Genomic DNA, 22294 nt, shown 5'->3' with positions numbered 1-22294 from the left:
TAAGCCTGACTTCTATTATATGCAAACTTATGGAAACTATAATAAGATCCAAAATGGAAAATTACCTATATGGTAACAGGGTACTGGGAGACAGTCAACATGGTTTTAGGAAAGGGAGATCGTGCCTAACTAACTTGCTTGATTTTTTTGAGGATGCAACATCGATAATGGATAATTGCAAAGCATATGACATGGTTTATTTAGATTTCCAGAAAGCTTTTGACAAAGTCCCGCACAAAAGATTAATTCTCAAACTGAACGCAGTTGGGATTCAAGGAAACACATGTACATGGATTAGGGAGTGGTTAACATGTAGAAAACAGAAAGTACTGATTAGAGGAAAAACCTCAGAATGGAGTGTGGTAACCAGCGGTGTACCACAGGGATCAGTATTAGGTCCTCTGCTATTCCTAATCTACATTAATGATTTAGATTCTGGTATAGTAAGCAAACTTGTTAAATTTGCAGACGACACAAAAGTAGGAGGAGTGGCAAACACTGTTGCAGCAGCAAAGGTCATTCAAAATGATCTAGACAAGATTCAGAACTGGGCAGACACATGGCAAATGACATTTAATAGAGAAAAGTGTAAGGTACTGCACGCAGGAAATAAAAATGTACATTATAAATATCATATGGGAGATATTGAAATTGGAGAAGGAATCTATGAAAAAGACCTAGGAGTTTTTGTTGACTCAGAAATGTCTTCATCTAGGCAATGTGGGGAAGCTATAAAAAAGGCTAACAAGATACTCGGATACATTGTGAAAAGTGTTGAATTTAAATCAAGGGAAGTAATGTTAAAACTGTACAATGCACTTGTAAGACCTCATCTTGAATATTGTGTGCAGTTCTGGTCACCTCGCTATAAAAAAGATATTGCTGCTCTAGAAAGAGTGCAAAGAAGAGCGACCAGAATTATTCCGGGCTTAAAAGGCATGTCATATGCAGACAGGCTAAAAGAATTGAATCTGTTCAGTCTTGAACAAAGAAGACTACGTGGCGACCTAATTCAAGCATTCAAAATTCTAAAAGGTATTGACAGTGTCGACGCAAGGGACTTTTTCAGCCTGAAAAAAGAAACAAGGACCAGGGGTCACAAATGGAGTTTAGAAAAAGGGGCATTCAGAACAGAAAATAGGAGACACTTTTTTACACAGAGAATTGTGAGGGTCTGGAATCAACTCCCCAGTAATGTTGTTGAAGCTGACACCCTGGGATCCTTCAAGAAGCTGCTTGATGAGATTTTGGGATCAATAAGCTACTAACAACCAAACGAGCAAGATGGGCCGAATGGCCTCCTCTCGTTTGTAAACTTTCTTATGTTCTTATGTTCTTATAGTTCTTCAGTAAACTCTCCATCCTTGCGACCATCACCACTCAATGACCAGTTCACCATTACAGCAGGAGATCTCGCTCAAATAAACCTTTCTACGAAGGCTATTCCATCCAGTTTCCTTACAAAAAAAGTTCAACTAAACAAAGTGGTGAAAAGAGTAATGTTGCCTCTATACCATTTATAATATCTTTGTGGCTTACAACCTCTTGAAATTAGCTCACACAATTCGTATGATTAACTTTCTATGGACAAAACTTTATAGAATACCAGATAAACATTCTCACGTAAATACATGAATGAATGAATGAATAATGCTAGCTTATGTAAAGGCTTCTCTTGTGCAAATGACTTTTATCCATCCCCAGGGCTTCCCTAACTGGTCAAGGTGTTTCCCTGTTTGCTTGTTTAGTGCTGCACTTTCCTTCCTTGTGGAGTTAATCCAATGCTCAAGTACATTAGCGTATGTCAATGCTTCACTGCTTAGGAAAAACAGGATCACCATTTCACTGACATGCCAACCAACAGTCACCCAGCTCACATTTGCAGTGAAATGTTGGGATAAAAAGTCTGGGACACTACATGATGCACATTTCTGTTCAATTTTAAATGCCACTTTAAAGATTGAATCACAGATTTTAGAACACACTCATAAGCCTTTCTTATAGCACTGCTGTATTCGTGAATCTTGTTTTCTTATTGGGGTTTTCACTTTTTGTGGTTAAAAGCACTGATATTCTACAAAAAGAAAATATACTTGGCTTTCAGGCTTTGTCCAAGTTGCTGAAGCTACCTTTGAAGGATGTTAACTTCCCAGGATCTTCATTTTCATGTTGATACGAATGGAATGTGTTAGCAAGGAATTGACATTATTGAAGGACTTCAAGATTCATAGAAATGATAACTGTAGTGTGTCCTTCTCAGACAAATCTAAGCTTATGTTCTGTGATAATTGTACTTAGTAATTTCAATAGACATTTTCTGTAGATGGGCTATGCATATCATATATTACAGGTGGTTTAAATACACTGCAGTTAAATCGTTACTGTATTCATTGTTTATTTTTTACTTGCTGACATTTTAAACAAATATACTGTATTTCCATGATCTAATTGACAAAGAATGTGACAAAATTATTAAGAACAAATGTTTATATCAGTTTAGACAGATGGAAAAATGCCTGAGGAGCTACAACTGAAAATCAAATCCTACAGAGACAGTAGGACGTGTCCGAAGGTGGTCAACTAAGACGTAGAGTGGATAGCAAGATCATGATCAGAGAATGATTTACACCCAACATAGATACACTGAAATGTCTTGCACAATTAATAGGACCATCTGTGGCCATGTGATGTGCTGTATGGACACAGAAGTAGATTTATGTATGGATGTGGGTATTTATGTTAGCCAGTTCCTGATTTGCTGATTTACCTAAACAGTGACAGTAAGAAGGCAGAGGAAACCCAGCGGGAAATGTATTCTATAAAACGAAATGAGGTCTGCTTTTTCAAATAAACCTTCAATCAAACCACACTAAATTATCTTGAATCTTCTTTCCAGGCCCAAGACGGAGTTAACTGACCCCTTTAATCCAAAAAATCAAGTAACTATCAAGTAACACATTGCATAGCTTATATATTGTAGTTTATTTATGGTAGCCAGATTGACATTCTAAAACTGAAAGTTCGTATTTTTAATGTCAAAAAGAGAAAAGATTTAGAGCAGGGTGCCAAATATAATTTATAAAGCCTTTATTCTGTAAGTACAGTGCATAAGACATTAGATGGGGGTAAAGCATATTTGTTAAATTGGCACCTTGATCACTAACTGTGCAAAGACCAGGCAATGTTTTTATTTTCTTGATATTTAATTTATTACCTGTTTTTGCTGTTTTTCCATAAGAAATTGCTCTTCAAAGACTCAACTAGGGTGATTGTGGGGAAATTGGATTTGTGTCCCTCAGTATGAATCATAAGTGCAATAATTCTGCACACCTATTACAGTAGATAATTTCAGAAGTTCAGGATGAAAAGAGGAAAAACATAGAGCGAGGGCCTTAATGGGGATACAATCTGTGAAGAAAGTTGAAGCACTGTGCAGCTAAACCGATCACAAACATCTCCTGAAAAAGGTCAAACAACTTTCAGTAACTGCATTAGTTATTTCTTCTTTTAAGCACACACTTCAGGACCTGTCCAGTCCTGGCAGGTAAAACAAATTATCTTGGTCTCCTCATTACATGCAGACAAAAAACGACAAATTCAATTTAATGAGCAAAAATGTCATATGTCCTACCAATCTCTAAAAATAAAAAGGGATTTATAATTATTGCCATCAGCATTTCTTTAGTTTATGCTGCATTTTATCCTCCTCCCCATATACTATAATTGATTTGTGACCGAAAGAGAGAGAAAAAAAAAAAAACACATACAAAGTTCACAATCACAAAACATTATTAATCTGAATTTGTCAGGTGATGAAGGTAGTGAAGGATGCAAATACAATTTTACAATCGAAAAATATAGAGCAAGATATTCAAAAGAGATCAGAACTTCCCCACAAATCTTTTCACAGACTTGCAAATACATGTAAGGCATTCGCAAAAGTCCTTGAATATCTGTCCCACAGCATTTAAAATTAATTATAATTTTTTTAATGTGTTTTCTGCTAGAGGAGAGCTCTCCTAAAGGCATTTTGGTAGGGTGGGTTGCCTGACAAAACACAGTGGTTTGCCTGCTGTACAGGAAGATTTAGGCCTGAACCATTGCTATTGCCCACACACATTACATTATAATCAATCATGCAGTTAGTAATATAAAACAGTGGGTAATGCTTAAATTATTATGGTTGCAGTATATATGAATCCTAATGGAATTGCAGAATATTTGAAAGCTCTCTGTTGAACTAGAAAATTCAATAGAAAACAAAGCTATTCTCATAACTATATTAAACACGGTAGATACAGTTTATGCATCTTCCTTCAGACCTCTGTTCATACACTTTTAGGTATGAAGCACTATAGAATTCATGAGGGGCTGGCAATTATTACATATTGCCTGTCCAAAGGATTGATTTTCCAATATAATCACTGCTACTTCTGAATGTTATATGAGCCTAATGGCCCAAGGGAACCTAATGCACACTACACGCATGCAAGATATTCCTTTCAGAGTGATAAAGGTCAATAAACCCTGGCCATATTACAAACATTTCAAACTTCTGCATGTTGCTGAATTTTGGTGCATGTACCATTGTTGCTGAGTAAAGAACAAACTGCTAAACAGAAATCGCTTGACGCTTATGTGTCTCATCAATCAATTTGTTTAGCACTGCGCATAAATGCTGTCCTGTTCATAATATACTTTGTCATATTGTAAAACCAGCTAGAGGGTATAATCAAAGGTTATACATTTAAACACAGGAGCCGACATACAGATACAGCAATGGAAGCTTTTCTCCATCTCAGACACACACACTCACACACACACACACACATACACACACACACACACACACACATCAATCTTTATGCTGTATTATATGAGGAAATGCTGGTTTGATATTTCATACTGTATACATTCAATTCTTTAAAAAAAAAAACACCTGGTATACGATGGACAGAGTGGTCTACTTAAAGACAAAAAAAACCCCTGCGAGTCCGGAACTGTCAACTACATTTGGCTAATATGTAAACAAAATTTTTGTTGCGGTGACAAGTTGGAGAGGATTCCCAGAGTGGCACCATTTTGTTTCCCTTGGACAGGAGAGAAAGAATATAACATTCCTGTGTATTTCTGTATGAAAATTCAGGTAAAATGCTGGAGAAAAATGATTATCTTCTAATGGTGGCTGCTCCCATAACCAGTTTTTTTTTTTTTTTAAATGATGGATTTCTTTTGCTATGTAAAACACATTTTATTTGCTGAACATATTATTTTTTATTTTGGAGAGCATTATATAAATGTAAATGTTCAATTTGATTATCAATTTCCTGGCAGGAGAGCATTGAAATCCTCCTGAAAGTATATGGGATTCTCTTTGCAAAGACTCCCATTCCAGTTAAAAGTGACAAGTTAAATGATTATACATCTGGGTATTAAACAAGTTTAAGACAGTGCCTCCTTTTCTATGCACATTCTGTACTAGTATGTGCTGAATGGCAATTTAAAGTCTGAGACAAAGGAGCCTGGTTTGTTAGGAAAGCAGAAATACTTATTTATTTATAGCACTAGCAGAGACACTGGATTATAGTCAGAAAATCAAAATGAAGCCTTAAAATAAACCCAACTCAACACAGTCTTCCACTGTATCTATACAAAAATATATTTTACTCCTGTCTTTTAATAGAAGTTACCAGATCATATCCTCTCCAAACACCCTAAACAGTCCAGTACAGCTTCCTGAAATGTTTGGTTCAACATTTTAACATTTTGGTCCTATTGTTTTAAACAATTTCCCAAAATATAGAGTTCAAAATGTGCCAGACAATGTAAAATAAAGTGCAAGTGAGATTGTACCACAAACCAACAGGCAATCTTAGCCCTCAACAAATGTACTTTATATATTGATACTGGACAATGTTGGCACAAGATATGTATCACTTATACATTTTTATCACCACCCCTCCCCACCCCTCCTCAGTTAATAACAAAATCCAGTTAATGGCAATCACATGAGCAAATCCAGTGTATTCCTAATTGAAGGCTTACTTAATATATATTTTACTTACTAGTTTTATAATGTATCTGTTTGGGCAAAGCTCATCTATTGCTGTAATTAAATTGAAGATTTAATGAAAAGACTTGGCTTCATGCAAATGCAGGACAAGGAGTTTGAATTAACAAGCATGAAAACTGGAAAGCCATCTGTTAATCCACCAGAAAGCTATATGGTCTGTTGTTTTGCCAGCTTGTCAATGAGATTCACAGGTGCATCCAAGCACATACACATGAAAGCACTTTCCAAATGCAAGATCTTGTTTTATGGTTTTGTGGAGAACTATTGTACTCAACAGGTTTTTAAGGATATCTGCCAAGAGAACTACTGAAGACTTGACAGGGTTGCTGTTTCAGTAAGCACTCAAGCACAGTTTGAAAAGCTATTCTGCAATAATGAATGAACAGACTTGTCCATCTGCCATCTAGCAGATCTCACATTAACTATCTATTCCTATACAGACTTCCAGTTAAGCTTCCAGTTAAGTACAAAGACTATCAATGGGACTGGCATTATAATGATAAGCTCTACATCATTTATATTTTTAACAGCAGAAGTGAAAGGTACAATAGTTGAGTATTTGACCAGTTCAAAAAATGGCATGCCTGATTCCCCTAATTTCAGCCACTATTATGGTTTCACCCAAGCAGAGGTCACCACTGAACCCAGTTTTTCTGGGCCTCTTCTAAAAGTTGTTTGCCCTTAACTGTTATTACTGTAAGCTCATTTGTTCTTAACATTATTGTGTCTATGAAGATAATATATGGCTGTCAGATAAATGAAAATTTAAATATTAGTTTCTGTAACAGAGAAACAAGTGGTGCAGGCAATCACAAATATGACTGTGTCTTTCAATGTTTGTGGTCAGTAAAAGTGTTAGGTACAACACATTGAAAAAGCAACACATGAACATCCGAACAATTGAGCCACCACAGAATTATTTACAGACACACGTTATGGAGGTTATTTTAAAACTGTTGTTAATGTCACTCAGTCAATTGTATCAACAGGTACAAGCAACATAACTAACAGTAGCTTACAGTACACCACTGTGAACCTCAAATATAAATGCAACATAATGCAAAATTACACTTTCTGAATCAGCTGTATACTGTATATTGCACCCTTGAGACAACGACTAACATAAAACGTGGGGAACTCCGCTGACTGGTAAGCAGCATACCTTCGTCATACCAAACCCTTGGGATGCTATATATATATATATATATATATATATATATATATATATATATATATATATATATATATATATATATATATATATATACTGTAAAACTGTCAGTAGGTCCTCCTGTCACGCTGTCACAGCATCACTATGCTTTTGTGGTATTCCCTAGCAATAAATCAGTCTTCAAAGTTGACACTTGGATTTTTACAAGTAACTCCAACAGATGCCAAATGGAATAATAACCAAGGTTAATCTAGGGATTTCTGTAGTTATATGTCACTGTTTACACCATTAAGGCCCATTTGTAAACTATCTGACCCATGTTTATGCCCCATATTAACAGTTAAATGGAAAGAGGAAAAAAAATACCATTGGTATTCCATTGTAAAAGGATGCTTTACTGTTAAACTAAGACAATTAGCAAGCCACAGCATTTCCTTTAAAAGCTCAATTGGGTCATGGTACTGCAATATATTGGTTAGTACCACTGAACTGAGCACATGGGCTCCTAAACCACTGCTCTGAACCTTGAACTTTTGTTTTTGTTCTGGATCTGTAGGTGCACAGTTTCCTTATAGAACATTGTGTTATTTTCTAAATGTTGGTAAACACATATATCATTTAGAGCATGATATCATTCTTGTGTAGTTTGCCAAGAGTGTTAAAAAATGCAGTTTTTTTTTTTTTGTTTGACTTTTCTTTTTTGTTACTTTAGCAATTATCTATGTTATTTATTTCTTTGTATTAGAATCAGGAAAGAGATTAGCCCTCTTTTTAGAAGGCCCAAGGGAAGACTTTAGTATAAAACAAGTAAGCACATGTCTATCAGTGTCACAATCCAGTTTGTGAAAAATCTTAGGTAACTTATTTTTTTCCATGACAATTCAGGTTTGTTTTTTGAAACTGGCTTAATTAAATGGTCAACTTAGAACTGAAGTTCAATGTGTCAAAATATCAAACCAGTGTACATGGTACCAAGTCTGAGCAAGAACCAGTTGTTCATCTGGTAATTTATGAAGTTGTGATTGGATATGTATTGCATTTACACCGTTGAATTTACTCATGCTTTCCATTTTAGAGCCTAACAGGCTTATCGTTGGTTGGTACACTTTGTATTCACCCCTAACAAGTACAATCTTATAATCGATAAGCAGGGTGTGTTCTTAACTTTGCAATCTGGTCATTTTAACAATCCGCCTCCTTTGCAACTGCATCTCCCTTCTGGGGGGTCGGTGGCCCTTCATCACCTGGTTTTGATGACCTCTGACCTAAGTAGGAGGTCATACCTCAAACGAGGGCTGCTCCTATTGGTCCAGAAGGCAAGATTCTGGGCCAAACAGTCAATCATCCCACACTACACTTTACATCTTACAATGCTGAGCTTCGATCTTTGAAATTATGTTATGGTGACTTGCTGAGACAGGCTTTTCCATAATCTTCTGTCTGGTGTTCATGCAGTAAAGATCCCTATACATTCTGTAGTACAACAGCCTACATCCATTAATAGAAATTCAGAAGAAATTAAACTTTCCTCTGACTACATTTAATAAAACAAATCAGAGAATGGGTTTTCACCTAAACAGTGACTGAAAGGAACAAAACATCTAAAACCACAATGCATTAAGTTTAACATGTTAAAGTTAATAATTAACTCACTGCCAGGATAATTAAAATGTAATTTGCAATATACTGTATGTGCTTTTTAACTACTTCCCTCAAAATGTGTTACAGGGGAACTGTGCCATACTTGAAAAGATAAACCAAATGTAATTCTGTACAACATTTCAAATCACGTCTTAAAATGTATCTGTCTTTCCACTGGCTTAACTGCTGTGTAAGATGCATTTGTATGGAAGATGCTAACTTAAATCACATTGTTTGTATTGCCAATATGGCAAACTTGTATACTGTATCCTTTATATGTCAGCCATATAAAGGAATTGTTATTAAACGTTAAAAGTGTTGCTTTTTAAACTTCAGAACTGCTAACCCATTTACTACGAAATAAATGTTTGAAAAAAATCAGAACACAAGCTGTATTTATGTAATTTGACAGGTTACACTTAGGCTTAACTTTTGCAGATAACATAATTAGAGTTAGTAAGCTTAACAATATACTTAAAGAGAACATTAAACAGGTAGAGGCCAGTTACAAATGCTACAACAAATGGCAAATAGCTCTACTCCCCAACCAATTATTTGGATTTCAAAGGGGTCCTCTCACTACCTGATAAAAGCAAAATGAACACAAGCCTGGCACACTTCCAGAGACATGCTTTCATCGAGGAGAAAAGGTCTTTCTTCCATGCTAATGCCTCAGGAGAAAAAATAAATAAAAAAAAAGTTTTAAGGATCCTCTTTTGTTTTATTTATTTTTATGTCGTAAAACAAAACTGCTTGTTTTGAAGTTCACACTATATATATATATATATATATATATATATATATATATATATATATATATATATAGAGAGAGAGAGAGAGAGAGAGAGAGAGAGAGAGAGAGAGAGAGAGAGAGAGAGAGAGAGAGAGAGAGAGAGAGAGAGATAGGAAACAATTTTTGTCTGAAAATATTTCCAGAGCTTTCATGAAATAAAATTGTGTAGTCGGTAGTTTTGTTCGGTAAACACAAATGCATTTCAGTAAATGTTCTCCATAAAATAAAATTATAAATAAATCGATTTTTCATCCGATTGAAATGAACATTTTCATTGGCATTATATAATCTCCTTGTAGGAAGGTTCAGAAGCTTCTTCTGAATAAAGGTGTCAATCTTTTGTTACTTTAATCCTAACATGAAACGAGTGAAATGATTTGACAAGTAAAAAATAACAATACCTAAGCTTAAATGTGTGTTTTATTTTACACATGGGCACTTTTAACAGCTTCTGTAAAGGTTAAACAAGAAAAAAAATATATAAAATCATACTTAGGTTAAAGTGCATTTGGCATCTGCAAATATCCAGCACTGTGGAAAATTCATTATCAGCCAAACTGTCTGAGATTGTTTGTTTTGTTTGGTCCTGCTCCATGAGGCTTGGATACTCGAACACTGGATACTCAATGTTACAGGTGTAGAGACAAGAAAAATACGGCAAACATTGGATAAGTCCCTGACAGCGCAAAGCCACTCACATTTTTCCAGCATGAGGCACATGAGCTTAATTCCATTTACTGGACATGTTCAGAGAACTAAATATATATTGTTTGGTCATTAAAAAAATGTGAATATCACTATTATCAATACATCTGACACATTTTTGGCAGTATAGCCATCGACCTGTCAGATATGTTTGACAGACATTGCAAATGACTATCAAGTTAATGTCAATTGCCTCAAATTAAATAAACAGAAGTGTCGAGGTTGTGTGCACTGTGCAGTGTGCCGGGGAAGAGATGCCCATAATAATATACTTTGATGGTGATTTGTTCAGACACACAGATGGCCTCACAATTTTAGAAAATTTGCTGAAATGCAATTGGATACAGAATACATTTTTTAGGCCCCCTGTATAAAGCATTAAATGCAATGTATTACTTTCTGTATCCAAGACTTTTAAAGTACCAAAATGCATTCATCAAACACAATTTTCATTAACAAATAAATGTCATTAGCAACAATGTTACTATTGTCCTCTTCAGCTGCCATGGTGGCACCAAGAAATGAGTTGAATTACGGTAGAGCTTGGTGAACAATTGCTTGGTTTTGTTACTATCTTTTATTGATCAACTTGGTCACCAACAGGGTTTCATTTTGATGATATGAACAGTGCTGAATCTTAATATCAGTGCCCTAAGACTTATAAGACTGTGAAACAGCTGGATATGTTCTTAGATTAATTTCACCTGACTAGAATCTCGAGTGGCAACAAACCCCCCACCCGTCTTCCCAAGTGGGCGTTTTATTCCTACTAGGGCCAAAATAATGATTTATGTGTGCATGACTTGATCTTCAGTGGTCTTCCTTGGACAGGCAATATTAGCAGAGGCAGTGAAAAACCTGTGTTGAGCATTAACTTTAAAATTCCAATAAACCTACATAATGGTAACACCGAAAATAAAACTTCTGGAAGCAGAGGTACACAAATCATTCACTAATTGCTAAATATGCTAGAACCTAGACAAAAAAATCCATCCAATATTCATTTATTTTAATCTTTATAATTAAGCAACTTCACAACAGGACAAAATTAAAAACTGTCATCCAGAACTCTTCCAAGAGCCCACTCTTTCCAGGCAAACAATGGAAGGCAGCCAACTGGACAAGCAACCTGCTGTCTCCCTGCCAAGCCCAGCAGGGCAGCGAGGCTCAGAGAGCAGGCGGAAGATAAATAATGGACAAATCTAATAAAACAAGCGTTTCAAAAGACAACCTCCTGATGCAAACGGAAACATATGGCCAGGATACAAACGCAAAATGATTTAGGCTCTGAGATTGTAAAGTTCCAAATACTTTGTTCAGCTAATTTAAATTAGAAAGCAGAAGACAGTCAGTGTAAATCCATTTACTGGCTGTTATAAAACTGAATACACAGCCTGTGAAAACAGATAACTGCCTCAATGTACAGTGTACCACTGTCATCCTTTAGTGTGTATATGATCATATGTTCTGACAAGCTGCTTATCCTTGTGAGATTACTGCTGACTGCTCATCAGATTAAAGCAAATGCATGTGCACTGTTTGGAAAGCTTTGCCAAAATCCTCTGTGGATTTTGAAGGATGGTGATAAAGGAATGCAGATTTGTGCACCTTGGAACTCAGGTTTTAATATCTCCCCCTTGCTCCCTGCAGTCCATTTGAATGAGACCAGTTTAGTCTTGTTTTGAGAACTTCCATTTCGGACTTCCATTACACACATTAAAACTGATGGTTTCTGAGGCTCCTGGGTTTTATTCTGCTTAGCGTTTCTCTGTTTAAATGCAAATCATGTCTTTTCTCTGAACAGTTTGAAAACAGTAGATGAACTGCTGAACACATGTGGCGGAGGGCCTCATTTCTTCGGAGTGATACATTCGTTTTTATGTGCAATACTGTGACACCCCACCACGTTCAAGTGAATCACAGTATATTGAACCAGGCTGAAATAATTCAACCCCTGTGCATTTTATGCATCTCATTTAGCCATGGTAGTCACATTCAGTTCAAATTAACATTTCAGTTTTATTGGGATTATTCTAGTGCAGTTAGCAACTTAAAATCACAATGACTATTTTCCAGAAATATTCTACTGATTTACTTTGCAAAATATGATAATTTCTGCAGTAACTGTGAAAATAAAACAACTGGTTGACTATGAAGCTCAGGCCCAGAATGTTTACATCTTTCTATGTACTCTGTTCTACCAAAATGAAAATGACAAGCATTCAGTTTGTTTGGCACACCCTTCCCCCTTCATCATTTTTTAGAGACCCTGTCTGCTTTGACATGTATGTTTTATTAAATGTTTGCATATCCCATATCTGCACTGTATGCAAAGAGTATAATTGAGGCTTGCATGCACTAAAGGGTCAGCAAAAATACAGATCAGTCAACTCATGCCTGCAAAGGCAGACAAGCCTGAACTGATACGAGATGCAATTTTAAATAGCTTACGAACCAAGTTTCAGAATCAGAGCTTAAAAGCTCCTGGAAAGATGAACTGGTATTGTCACGACAATAGTAATGCTTCTGAGTAAACAAGTATTGGGGTGGGGATTATTTTTAGCATTACTTCAAAGATTAATTGCAAAAACATGTTGAAATCTTTCCTGCCTCAATGTCATTGCATGGTGTACACTGTTCACACTTACATAAGGAGGAAGAAACTGCAAACAAGCATCTTTGTTACCATTTAATTAAATTGTGATTATTAATAAATTTACCAAGTTGTAATAGAAATCTAAGTAACTATAACACATTCTTTAAAAAGTATATAATGGTCTTTAGGATCGTGTTTCTAAAATACACAATATTTACATTAACAACATAGCCCCATATATTGCTGAATATTTTCGTTTACACAGACAACATGTTTCCTTGTAAAACCATGCTTCTATTTTATGAGGATTCTTTACAACCTGTACATGTTTTTTTCATCCCTCTTTGCTAGGGAAACTGTGCATGGAATATGAAAATGCAATATTTTAATACCAAAGTACATGGAACACATTGGAGGACTTGAACAGACAAGGAATTAAAAACTTAAAAACATTTACAGGGTGGAAAAAATACATGACTACATTAGGTACAGTAGCATAGCATAGCATAGCAAGGTCCAGGGTTTATTTCTGGAGACCAGTGATCAAGTAGAGCCAGTCCAGTTTTCTGTGTTATAAAGACACTGTACAGTATATACAATAATAGACAGAGGCAAACTTATCTTATTTATCATGGGCCACCCTTATATAACTGTACCGTTAAAAAGCATAACCAAGTATAACAAAGCAAAATGAAAGCTGGTAAAGCATATGCAAGCATGGTAAAGCACAGTGGTACATAGTTAAGGATATTAAAACTTGGAAATGATAGCAAATGAATAGTACTACAGTGGTAAAAGCATGGAAAAACTGCAACATTACTGTGCATATGTACCATGGTACACATGTATAAGGGCCTACATACAGTAGGTGGAGTCAATTGCATTCATACATGTAGATGCTGAATAGATGCTCTATCCAGGCACAATTGTCCTTAAACCACTGAAAAAAAAAAAAAAACCACGGAAGGGCTATTAATATTCAGTTAGCAGTGAATCTGCACTCCGAGAGATTCAAGATTTGTGAGTGGCGGTGGATGTCTTCCAGCATTAAGTAAGACATTTATTTCAACAGTCACATGCATTGTACAAGAAGGTTAACTCAGTACTTGAAAGCATCTCAAGTCAAACTGCTGAAGGATCACTTCTAAGCTCACCAAGTCGCATTGCTTTCCTATGATAGTAAAGTTGAATGCTTAAATGGTGTAGTTTCTGTATGTCTAAGAACTGCTGTGACATGAAACACTTTGAATAGTTTCCACATTGAACAGGATGAGTCACAAGTGATGCAAACAGGGGGTTAGTAAATTACACAACACACACCTGGATTAATGTACAGTAGAGAAAATAAACTATAGTAAGACCTGGCACTATTTATATAATTGAAATAGACCACACTCTCTGATAATATGAGATGTCAACTATCTTTTAGGTCATGAATACAGTACTAGGAAAACTTAAGACCCTAGTTATTTAACCAAAGTCGACTGTAGAGTGTATTCCGATGAAAATTAATAAGTTTAGGGCGATTGTATAATGAGTGTGTTTTCAATGGAAAAAATACATGTAAATTTCATGCCTGTTTCCAAAATTACATTAGCATGTTCTCCTGATATATTATTATTATTATTATTATTATTATTATTATTATTATTATTATTATTATTCAAACAAATGCAATTGATTTAAGTTAATTCAGCATTTTCAATTCAAGTCTCAGATTTATTTCTACTTGGAAAATCAAGTTTGATTAGCTCAGGTGAAGATTAATTAATTAAAAGCAACCCTTTCTTCTTTCCCTCCACATCCTGTTCTGAGTACCTCTCCAATTAACCTTCATTAAAAGAAAACAAGAAATGAAGAAACATCACTGAAAATTTGACAGTTGTTCATAGTCACAAAAACTAGGAAACCTGGCCCCTAATAGGTTTTTCCCAAAGGTAATTTCTATAATAACCTCAAGCAGATGCCTTGAAATTGTTGTGCTGTATGCAAATGTTGAATTGCCTGGGTCAAGGCAGGACTGCACCCTGGACGGGATGCCAGTCCATCTCAGGGCACCACACACACACAAACACGCACACAGAGGGCAATTTAGAAAGACACAAACTGGAGAAAACTCATGCAGACAAAGGGAGAACATGCAAACTCCACACAGACAGACCCCTAGGCCAGAATCAAACCCAGGACCCTGGTGCTGTGAGGCAGCAACGCTAACCACCACGCCAGCTTGCCACCCATAATTACTTTTTTTTTTTATACAAAATGTAATAATAATAATAATAATAATAATAATAATAATAGTAATAATAATAATAATACTTTTACCTTTAACATGATTTTGGTTTCATGTTTTATTTAGTGGGAAAACCCATTTGACCTTGGAACAACATTCACTTGTAACTAATACTAGCCTCTATCGTGGCAATGCACAATGCACATAAAGAGAATGGAGGTGACTTGACCTAGATATGAACACAGACTTTCAAATAAACAAATAACAAATTATACAAGGTCTCAATAAGTATAACATCCACGATATTGTCACTTTAATACCCATCACCAATACTACTGCAAAAAAGTTACTGACAACTAATATTTTAAATATATGCTATAGAAACAACAGGACAATTCTTTTAAGACATCCTACTCCTGACCAAACTTAACAATTACAATATTAGTAAGGTAGAATTGTGAACTACCACACTGGCCATCTGACTCTAAAGCCATGTTTCATTTTTATTTTTAAAAAATTTGAATAAGAATACAGCATTAGTCTTTTATTTCCACTCCAAGTACATTAACATACCCAGAGTGGGCGGCATTTACTGCTTTCTTTGCTGTAATTTCACCTCAAGAATGGATCACTTAAAACGTTGTGTGTCTTTTATATACACAACTTCTTCTAATTCAGTAAATAGGGTTTAGTCCACTCCAAGTCTATTTTTTAACATAATTCAATTGTACAGTGTTTCTTTATATGGATGTATTTTTTATTAAATTTGTACACAGCATTGCATTGATGTGGCTTGAAATTGCGAATGGGGGTTCTAATAAAGCCTCAGATACTTTGCACATTGAAGAAGCAGGCACAGTTTTACCTCGCACTTGTAAAGCTGCGGTCAGGGACTTTTGCGATGGCGTGCAACACTTAGTATTACTGCGATTTCATCTTGAGTCTCTAAAGTTGAACCGCATTTTACAGTGTATGAAGAACCAGAAACAAAGTACTGCATTATTCTTACACCGGAAGAAAACAGAAACTCTCATAACACAAGTTCATTGACCTCTAGCAAACTTGAAAGTTTGGATACAACGCAAGCCTCATGCCACCAGCCTCTGGATAAACACTCAACCTCAAACACTTTGAATGGGTTAAAAGAGACTTTGCCCTGAGCATTTCTAGATGCTCTGTCATGTTAAGATCCCTTTCCACATATTCCAGTCCCTAAAGCTACAGTATCCTCCATGAAGGCTGACTGTATCATATCCTCATACACAATTGATATTCTTTACTGTGGAGATTTATAGTATGCCTCTTTTTACAGGGAATTTGTCTATGTATCTGTAACAGAAAAAAAGCACATATAATTGATGGGCCAAATATTTTAATATATTCAAAAAGGAATAAGTATTTCAAAGGGAGATTTTAATGTCAAGTTGATATCTTGAGGGAAAACAGAACACAACGCTTTTAACTTTGATATCGGATCAGGTCAATATAATGTTACATTTAAAAAAATAAAAAAATAAATGTGGCCTTTACAGTGATTTGTGCAACTGTTCTTGATATTTAAATGCTGCAGTGTTGGACATCGCAGGGGGTCAGATTTAGTCTGGCTCCTCTCAAGACTTTAGACAAGCTGCTTACCCCATAACAAACTCACAGCTGTCCAAGGAAGGATATCCAGGAAGGATATCCAGCTCCAGTCAGTCTGCATCATTGAAATGAAGTGTCAGCCAATAAATCAGATGCAGCACAATATAGTGCAATGTTGCACCAATCATGGCAGTCACCAATGCGGAAAAAGCATTCTCGTGAGGTAATGAAAAACAAATGCTCCATCTAGTTATTCTGCATTGATAGTAAGTGGATAACAATGTGCTAAAAATGTTCCATCCCCAGTTATTTTGCATTTATTTATCAGTTCCAATACCTGTTAGAGGGTAGCAGAGACGAAGACTTTACCTACAAACCACACTGCTTGCAGCTTTTTGAAAAATATGCTTTGTTATATACAACAGCCATCAGCAAGAAGCACTAGTAGCCGGTAAATGCAAAAAGTAAGTCCTAACAATAGCTTGTCTTTAAGCTCAGCCATGGTTTCTACTATCTACAGAATGTATTATTCCACTGCAATTAAATAGTAGACACATATAACAGTGAGCCAATATAACATCTTTAATGTGTTCTGCAAAACATCTCACAGAGATGATTAATACATATGATACAATTTAAAGATGAACAAGTGCTACTTTCCTGCATGTTAATAGTGCTTCCTGCATGATTGCAAGCTAATGTCAAAGCTGAGAAATGTAACCAGGTTAAAAAGAAACTAAGCAAAAACAGAAACTGTATATTTAACACAGTCAAGTTTGTCTTTTTGCATATGCCACCCTAAAGACCAATGGAAAGTCAATATACAAAACCCATCTCTTAAACCCCATGGAAAATTCCATCAACCACAGATAACAGCATATATCGCACATGCAGGAAACACAACTAAAACAAAGAATTCATACACACTATCTATATATATATATATATATATATATATATATATATATGATAATATATATCTAATATATATATATATATATATATATATATATATATATATATATCTTTCTATATAAATAATTACATAAATTAATTAAAGACCCAAATGCTTTACTAAAATGAAAATAGGCTATCATTGTACTGTTATGGACATTGTACTGTTATGGAGATCAGTTTTTTATTTATTTTTTAAAATTTTTTTACAAACAGATAAGAAAGCCCATTTTTCAAATGGTTTTATCCCAGTTAGTATGTTGCCCCTAACTCTTGTATCTATACTCACAACAGAACTTGTACACTGTCTTATGCTGAACTGTAACACTGAGTATATCTGATACCTCATTGGAAATTGATTTTTTCATAACTCTGTGCCTTTCACAGTTATAAAAAAAAACAAAAAACATATGAACTGTTTTTCCACATTCTTTGCATATACTTCTCATTGGTGAGATCCAGGGTTATTAAAAGGGGTATTATTACCTCAACTTTTCCTCAGCTGCTTGGCTGGAATGCCTAAATTAAGCAGTCAGAGATCCCAGACTGCCAGCTGAGCCAAGGCTAAGGGAACTATTACTTCAGATAATGCAAGAAATATTTATTGGCCACTTATAAACCAGGTCAAAGGACACAATTACTCAAGGATATGTACAATTATGTTTATACTATTTTTGGTTAGCACCAAGGGTATCTGCAGTAGGTACTGAGGTTTAAATAGGTTTCAAAGGTAAAACTTAGGAGTAACCTTATAGAAGTATGAAATAACAAAAACTATGATAATGGTGTGCAAATATTTAACGCTACGATAACAGTGCATTATATGCCATAAATCACCCATTGTCTTCAGTACAAATATTGTAGACCAAGGATTCAAGTATCAAGTATCAAGAGGAATGGCTTGGATTGAACTGATATGTATTGCATGTATTATTGACTTGTTTCATGTTCATTAGCTTTCCATTTCTACTAAATATAATTAAGTCTCCACTGAAACAAGACACTAACCAGATTAACCAGACCTGATTTCTGCTTTCCTCCCTTGACCTGCCTTTACTGACATACCTCGGGCAGCTTTGTATGTGTGTACTAACAAGATGCAGGAAAACTGACTTGCTTTCCGTTGCCATCTCTTTTTTCCAGCTCTGGAATTGTTTCTATATGGACATACATCTCTTATGGTTGATCAAGTTAACAGACCTTGGGTCCATTTCAGCTTAAGTGCTGGCAGTCTCGGGGGGCCTCTGAAATGGAAATGTGCCTATTCTAACCAGATGCTTATATGTGGGCAATAGCAGGGGTCTTCCAAATGAGGCTGTATGCACATCTGACAACCTACTGCTGTTGTGCTACACAAACAACAAGAATGGGTGTCCTCCTTCTACAATAAATGAGTAGGGTATTGGATCTCAATGTGTACGAAGAGATTAGATTCATGAATTAAAACAATACAGTTATCCAGGAGGTCAGTGGTCAGAAAAAGCCAGCAAAATGTATAAGCTCATGTATCACATTTTGTATTGCAAGTTTTTAAAAATGTATTAATGTCCTAACATCCCTTGCAATAATCTGCACAGCGACAATCCCACTTGTGAACTGGAGTTTTCCTTTCATTTTTTCCATCCCAGCATGGCATTCAAGTCAATTCAATCTTTTCCTGTGCCTTCTGCATGCAATATAAGACAGTTCAGAATAGATTTATTAAGAGACAATAGCATTACCATCACTGTGCAAAGGACTCTGCAAGTAAATAAAGGAGACACTCTTTCTGAATATAAACTAAAGCCCCCAGTAATTAAAAAGTGAACTCTCTTGACCTAGAGCAGCATAATGCTAGTATTTTCTGTACATTTTTATTGTCATGAATAAGACACTTTTTCGTTTATAACATTGCAATACGTTGACATTAAATACAGGAGTTTTAGTACAATAAAAGCTAATCATTTATGCAACAATACAAGTAATATATACTGTAAAAGGGCCAGCTTGTTATTTGGGACTGATAAGAAAAACTCTTATTGAAAAAATACATTCTGTACACTGTTTATTGAGAATATAATATTGTCATAATTATCCTTTAAATCTTTTGATTTGGGATTCTCTTGTTAATAACTGGTTCTCCTAGTCAATAGGGTGTGCTGACTGATTGCCTGAACTGATCATAACTCGACTGGCTACCACCATGGTTTATATCCGTGCTGTAACCATTAGGCTGTATGGTGCCTCTAAAGTGTTGCTGTCTTTTCTCATGGGCCCGCCACTGCCAGCACACCAAAGCAAGTGCGATCGTGCCCTTAATCTTGATGGTCATACCTGTCCTCTATACTGATGGATTTCTAGAGCTCCTGTTCTTCTTTGATAGGCACCCTCTTTCAGGAAGGATGCTCATGAGTGGGATTAAATGTGACCCATGTATTATATTTTGTATATCTTCCCACCCCTTGAATTTGATTTTATCCCTTTGAGTGTCGCAAGTACTTTCTAATTTTTGACAATTACAGATTCTGAATCTTTGAAGTGAATCTCCATGGCTATAAGGCACTAAGCAGTACTGTAACATGTACTTCACTACAAAGTTACTGCAGCCCAAACATTGCATAATACAGAAGTTTATTTAAATAATACTGCAGTACAACAGTGGTAGTTTTCCATCTGGTTCACTTAATACTAGAATTTTACAAGGGGGGATAACATACACTGCTATGATTTACTTAAGTATGTTAAAAAAATAAAAAATAAATAAAAAGACCAATCTTCCCAGAACAGGGGAAAGTTTGTATTAAAATGTTGCTTTTGTGATTCCATCATTATTGTTGGCAACTACAAAGACTTAAAGCATAAACAATGGAACAGAATTACAAAGCCCCCTTTCAGATCCACCCATCTGTCTGTGTGCTGAACCTCTGATAGAAACTGATCGACACTGCAACAACCATTCTCCCCAGCAACAAAGCAGCACAATGCTGCTCAGTGAAATGACACAAAACAAGCAGCAACAAGACAGACCCACATATCAGAGGTGAAAAAAATGATGATCAGCATGCAAACTAGCAGGCAGTCATAACTGTCTGAGAACAACTGAAATTACTGATGTTAACAATGTACTTTTGCACCTATATTTTACAATTGGGAATATTTGAGGTGATAGGGAGTATTGTTTTCTACTACAGTGACACTTCTCACATATTGCCAACCACAATGTTCTTATCATAACGCTGACATATGTTTCCAAAATAATAAAGTTCTGCAAATCATCCACCAAATGGGCAAAGTCTATATATGTAACTGAGACAGAATAAGTCACAGATATCCTATCAATGGTTATCCCTACAGCATGAAGGCTGGGCGACCTGAGTACGTTAGCTTCTGTATGACGTGCAACTGTCAACACTTGCAGCGGGCGTACACCTCAATGGAAATGGCCTTCTCGAGTCAACCTCATTCTTCCACTTCACGCCGCTGCAATGCAGCTTTACTACACCATACAGCGGCACAGACCCTTTCTAGAGTCAGCATTGACCTACTTCAAAATGTCCGTTACCTAGTCTTGAATTTTCACAATAAGAGTAAGAGTGCTGGAGAGATAACGGGGGAAAAGAACGATCACACAGCGCTATTAAACACAACCAACCTTTCACTTGAGTCTCGTACTCTGTTGTGATCTCCTTCTCCTTCTTGTATTTGGTTTGAGATGACATGATTCCAGAGATCTGCAGGCAACGTACGGTGCGGCTCCTAAGTCGTCCTGCTAGTTTGGTCCGCTTCTGCTAGATTAACTGGATGTTTAGTCGGCTCAACAAATCCCAGGATTGAATTGCTATACGTATTAATACTAAAAAGCACAAATTCTTTATTTTTTTAAATTCCCCTATTGGATGTCACTCCCGTATTTGCCAACAACTGTATGTGCTAGTGCTATGAAAAACAAGAGCTCCTCCTAACAACGTGCCATCCAAAGTGCATCAGCAGCAGCCTGCTCGTGCAAGCTTCTTCAATATTTCACCCAAGAAAACAGTCAGATTGCGAAAGATCCCACGTTATGCATCCTTCCATTCTTGGTACATTTTATTTCAGCGTGCATACCTAAAATGAGAACTGTGAAGGAGCAGAACAATCGCTGTGATTCATCTGAATAGCTCTGTGCACACTGAAGATTTTTTTTTTGCTGCAGGGTGAATTGAGAGACGTCACAACACGCTCCTCCCATATTTCTTTATTATTATTTTGTATTTTTATAATCACAGACACATTGTAGCCACAGGAGTACTCAGGCACCCACTGCAATGAGCGAAAGAAGTTAGTTGTGTGTACTGTACAAACAGGTGAAGGAAGGACTGTTAAACGAGCACAGGGGAGTAGACGACACCAACCAGCTTTTCTGGGTAAAAATGATTCGGTACAACATTGCTGGACATAAAATCTAAACTTAATCTGGCAAATTACAACATGCTGCGTGATTTATGTAACCCTGAACGCCGTGTAAATAGGTAGACAGTTGGCCTTATGTAATACCCTTTCCACGTGGAAGTGTAAGTGGGTGTACT

At 36.0% G+C, this 22294-nt stretch overlaps 1 protein-coding gene across 1 annotated transcript in view; it reads right to left on the bottom strand.

Annotated features, from left to right (window-relative positions):
• Positions 1-21908, bottom strand: part of srgap3 (SLIT-ROBO Rho GTPase activating protein 3) — an 81961-nt gene extending 60053 nt beyond the window's left edge. Inside the window, exon 1 of the mRNA XM_041224239.1 lies at positions 21382-21908. Within this exon, the coding sequence (XP_041080173.1) occupies positions 21382-21448 (67 nt within the window). The 5' untranslated portion in view covers positions 21449-21908. The remainder of the gene's footprint in view (positions 1-21381) is intronic.
• Between the last annotated feature and the right edge of the window lie 386 nt (positions 21909-22294).

This window comes from Polyodon spathula, chromosome 23 (assembly GCF_017654505.1).
Source record: "Polyodon spathula isolate WHYD16114869_AA chromosome 23, ASM1765450v1, whole genome shotgun sequence".
Classification (NCBI taxonomy): Eukaryota; Metazoa; Chordata; class Actinopteri; order Acipenseriformes; family Polyodontidae; genus Polyodon; species Polyodon spathula.
This window is presented reverse-complemented; position numbering and strand designations above follow the sequence as displayed.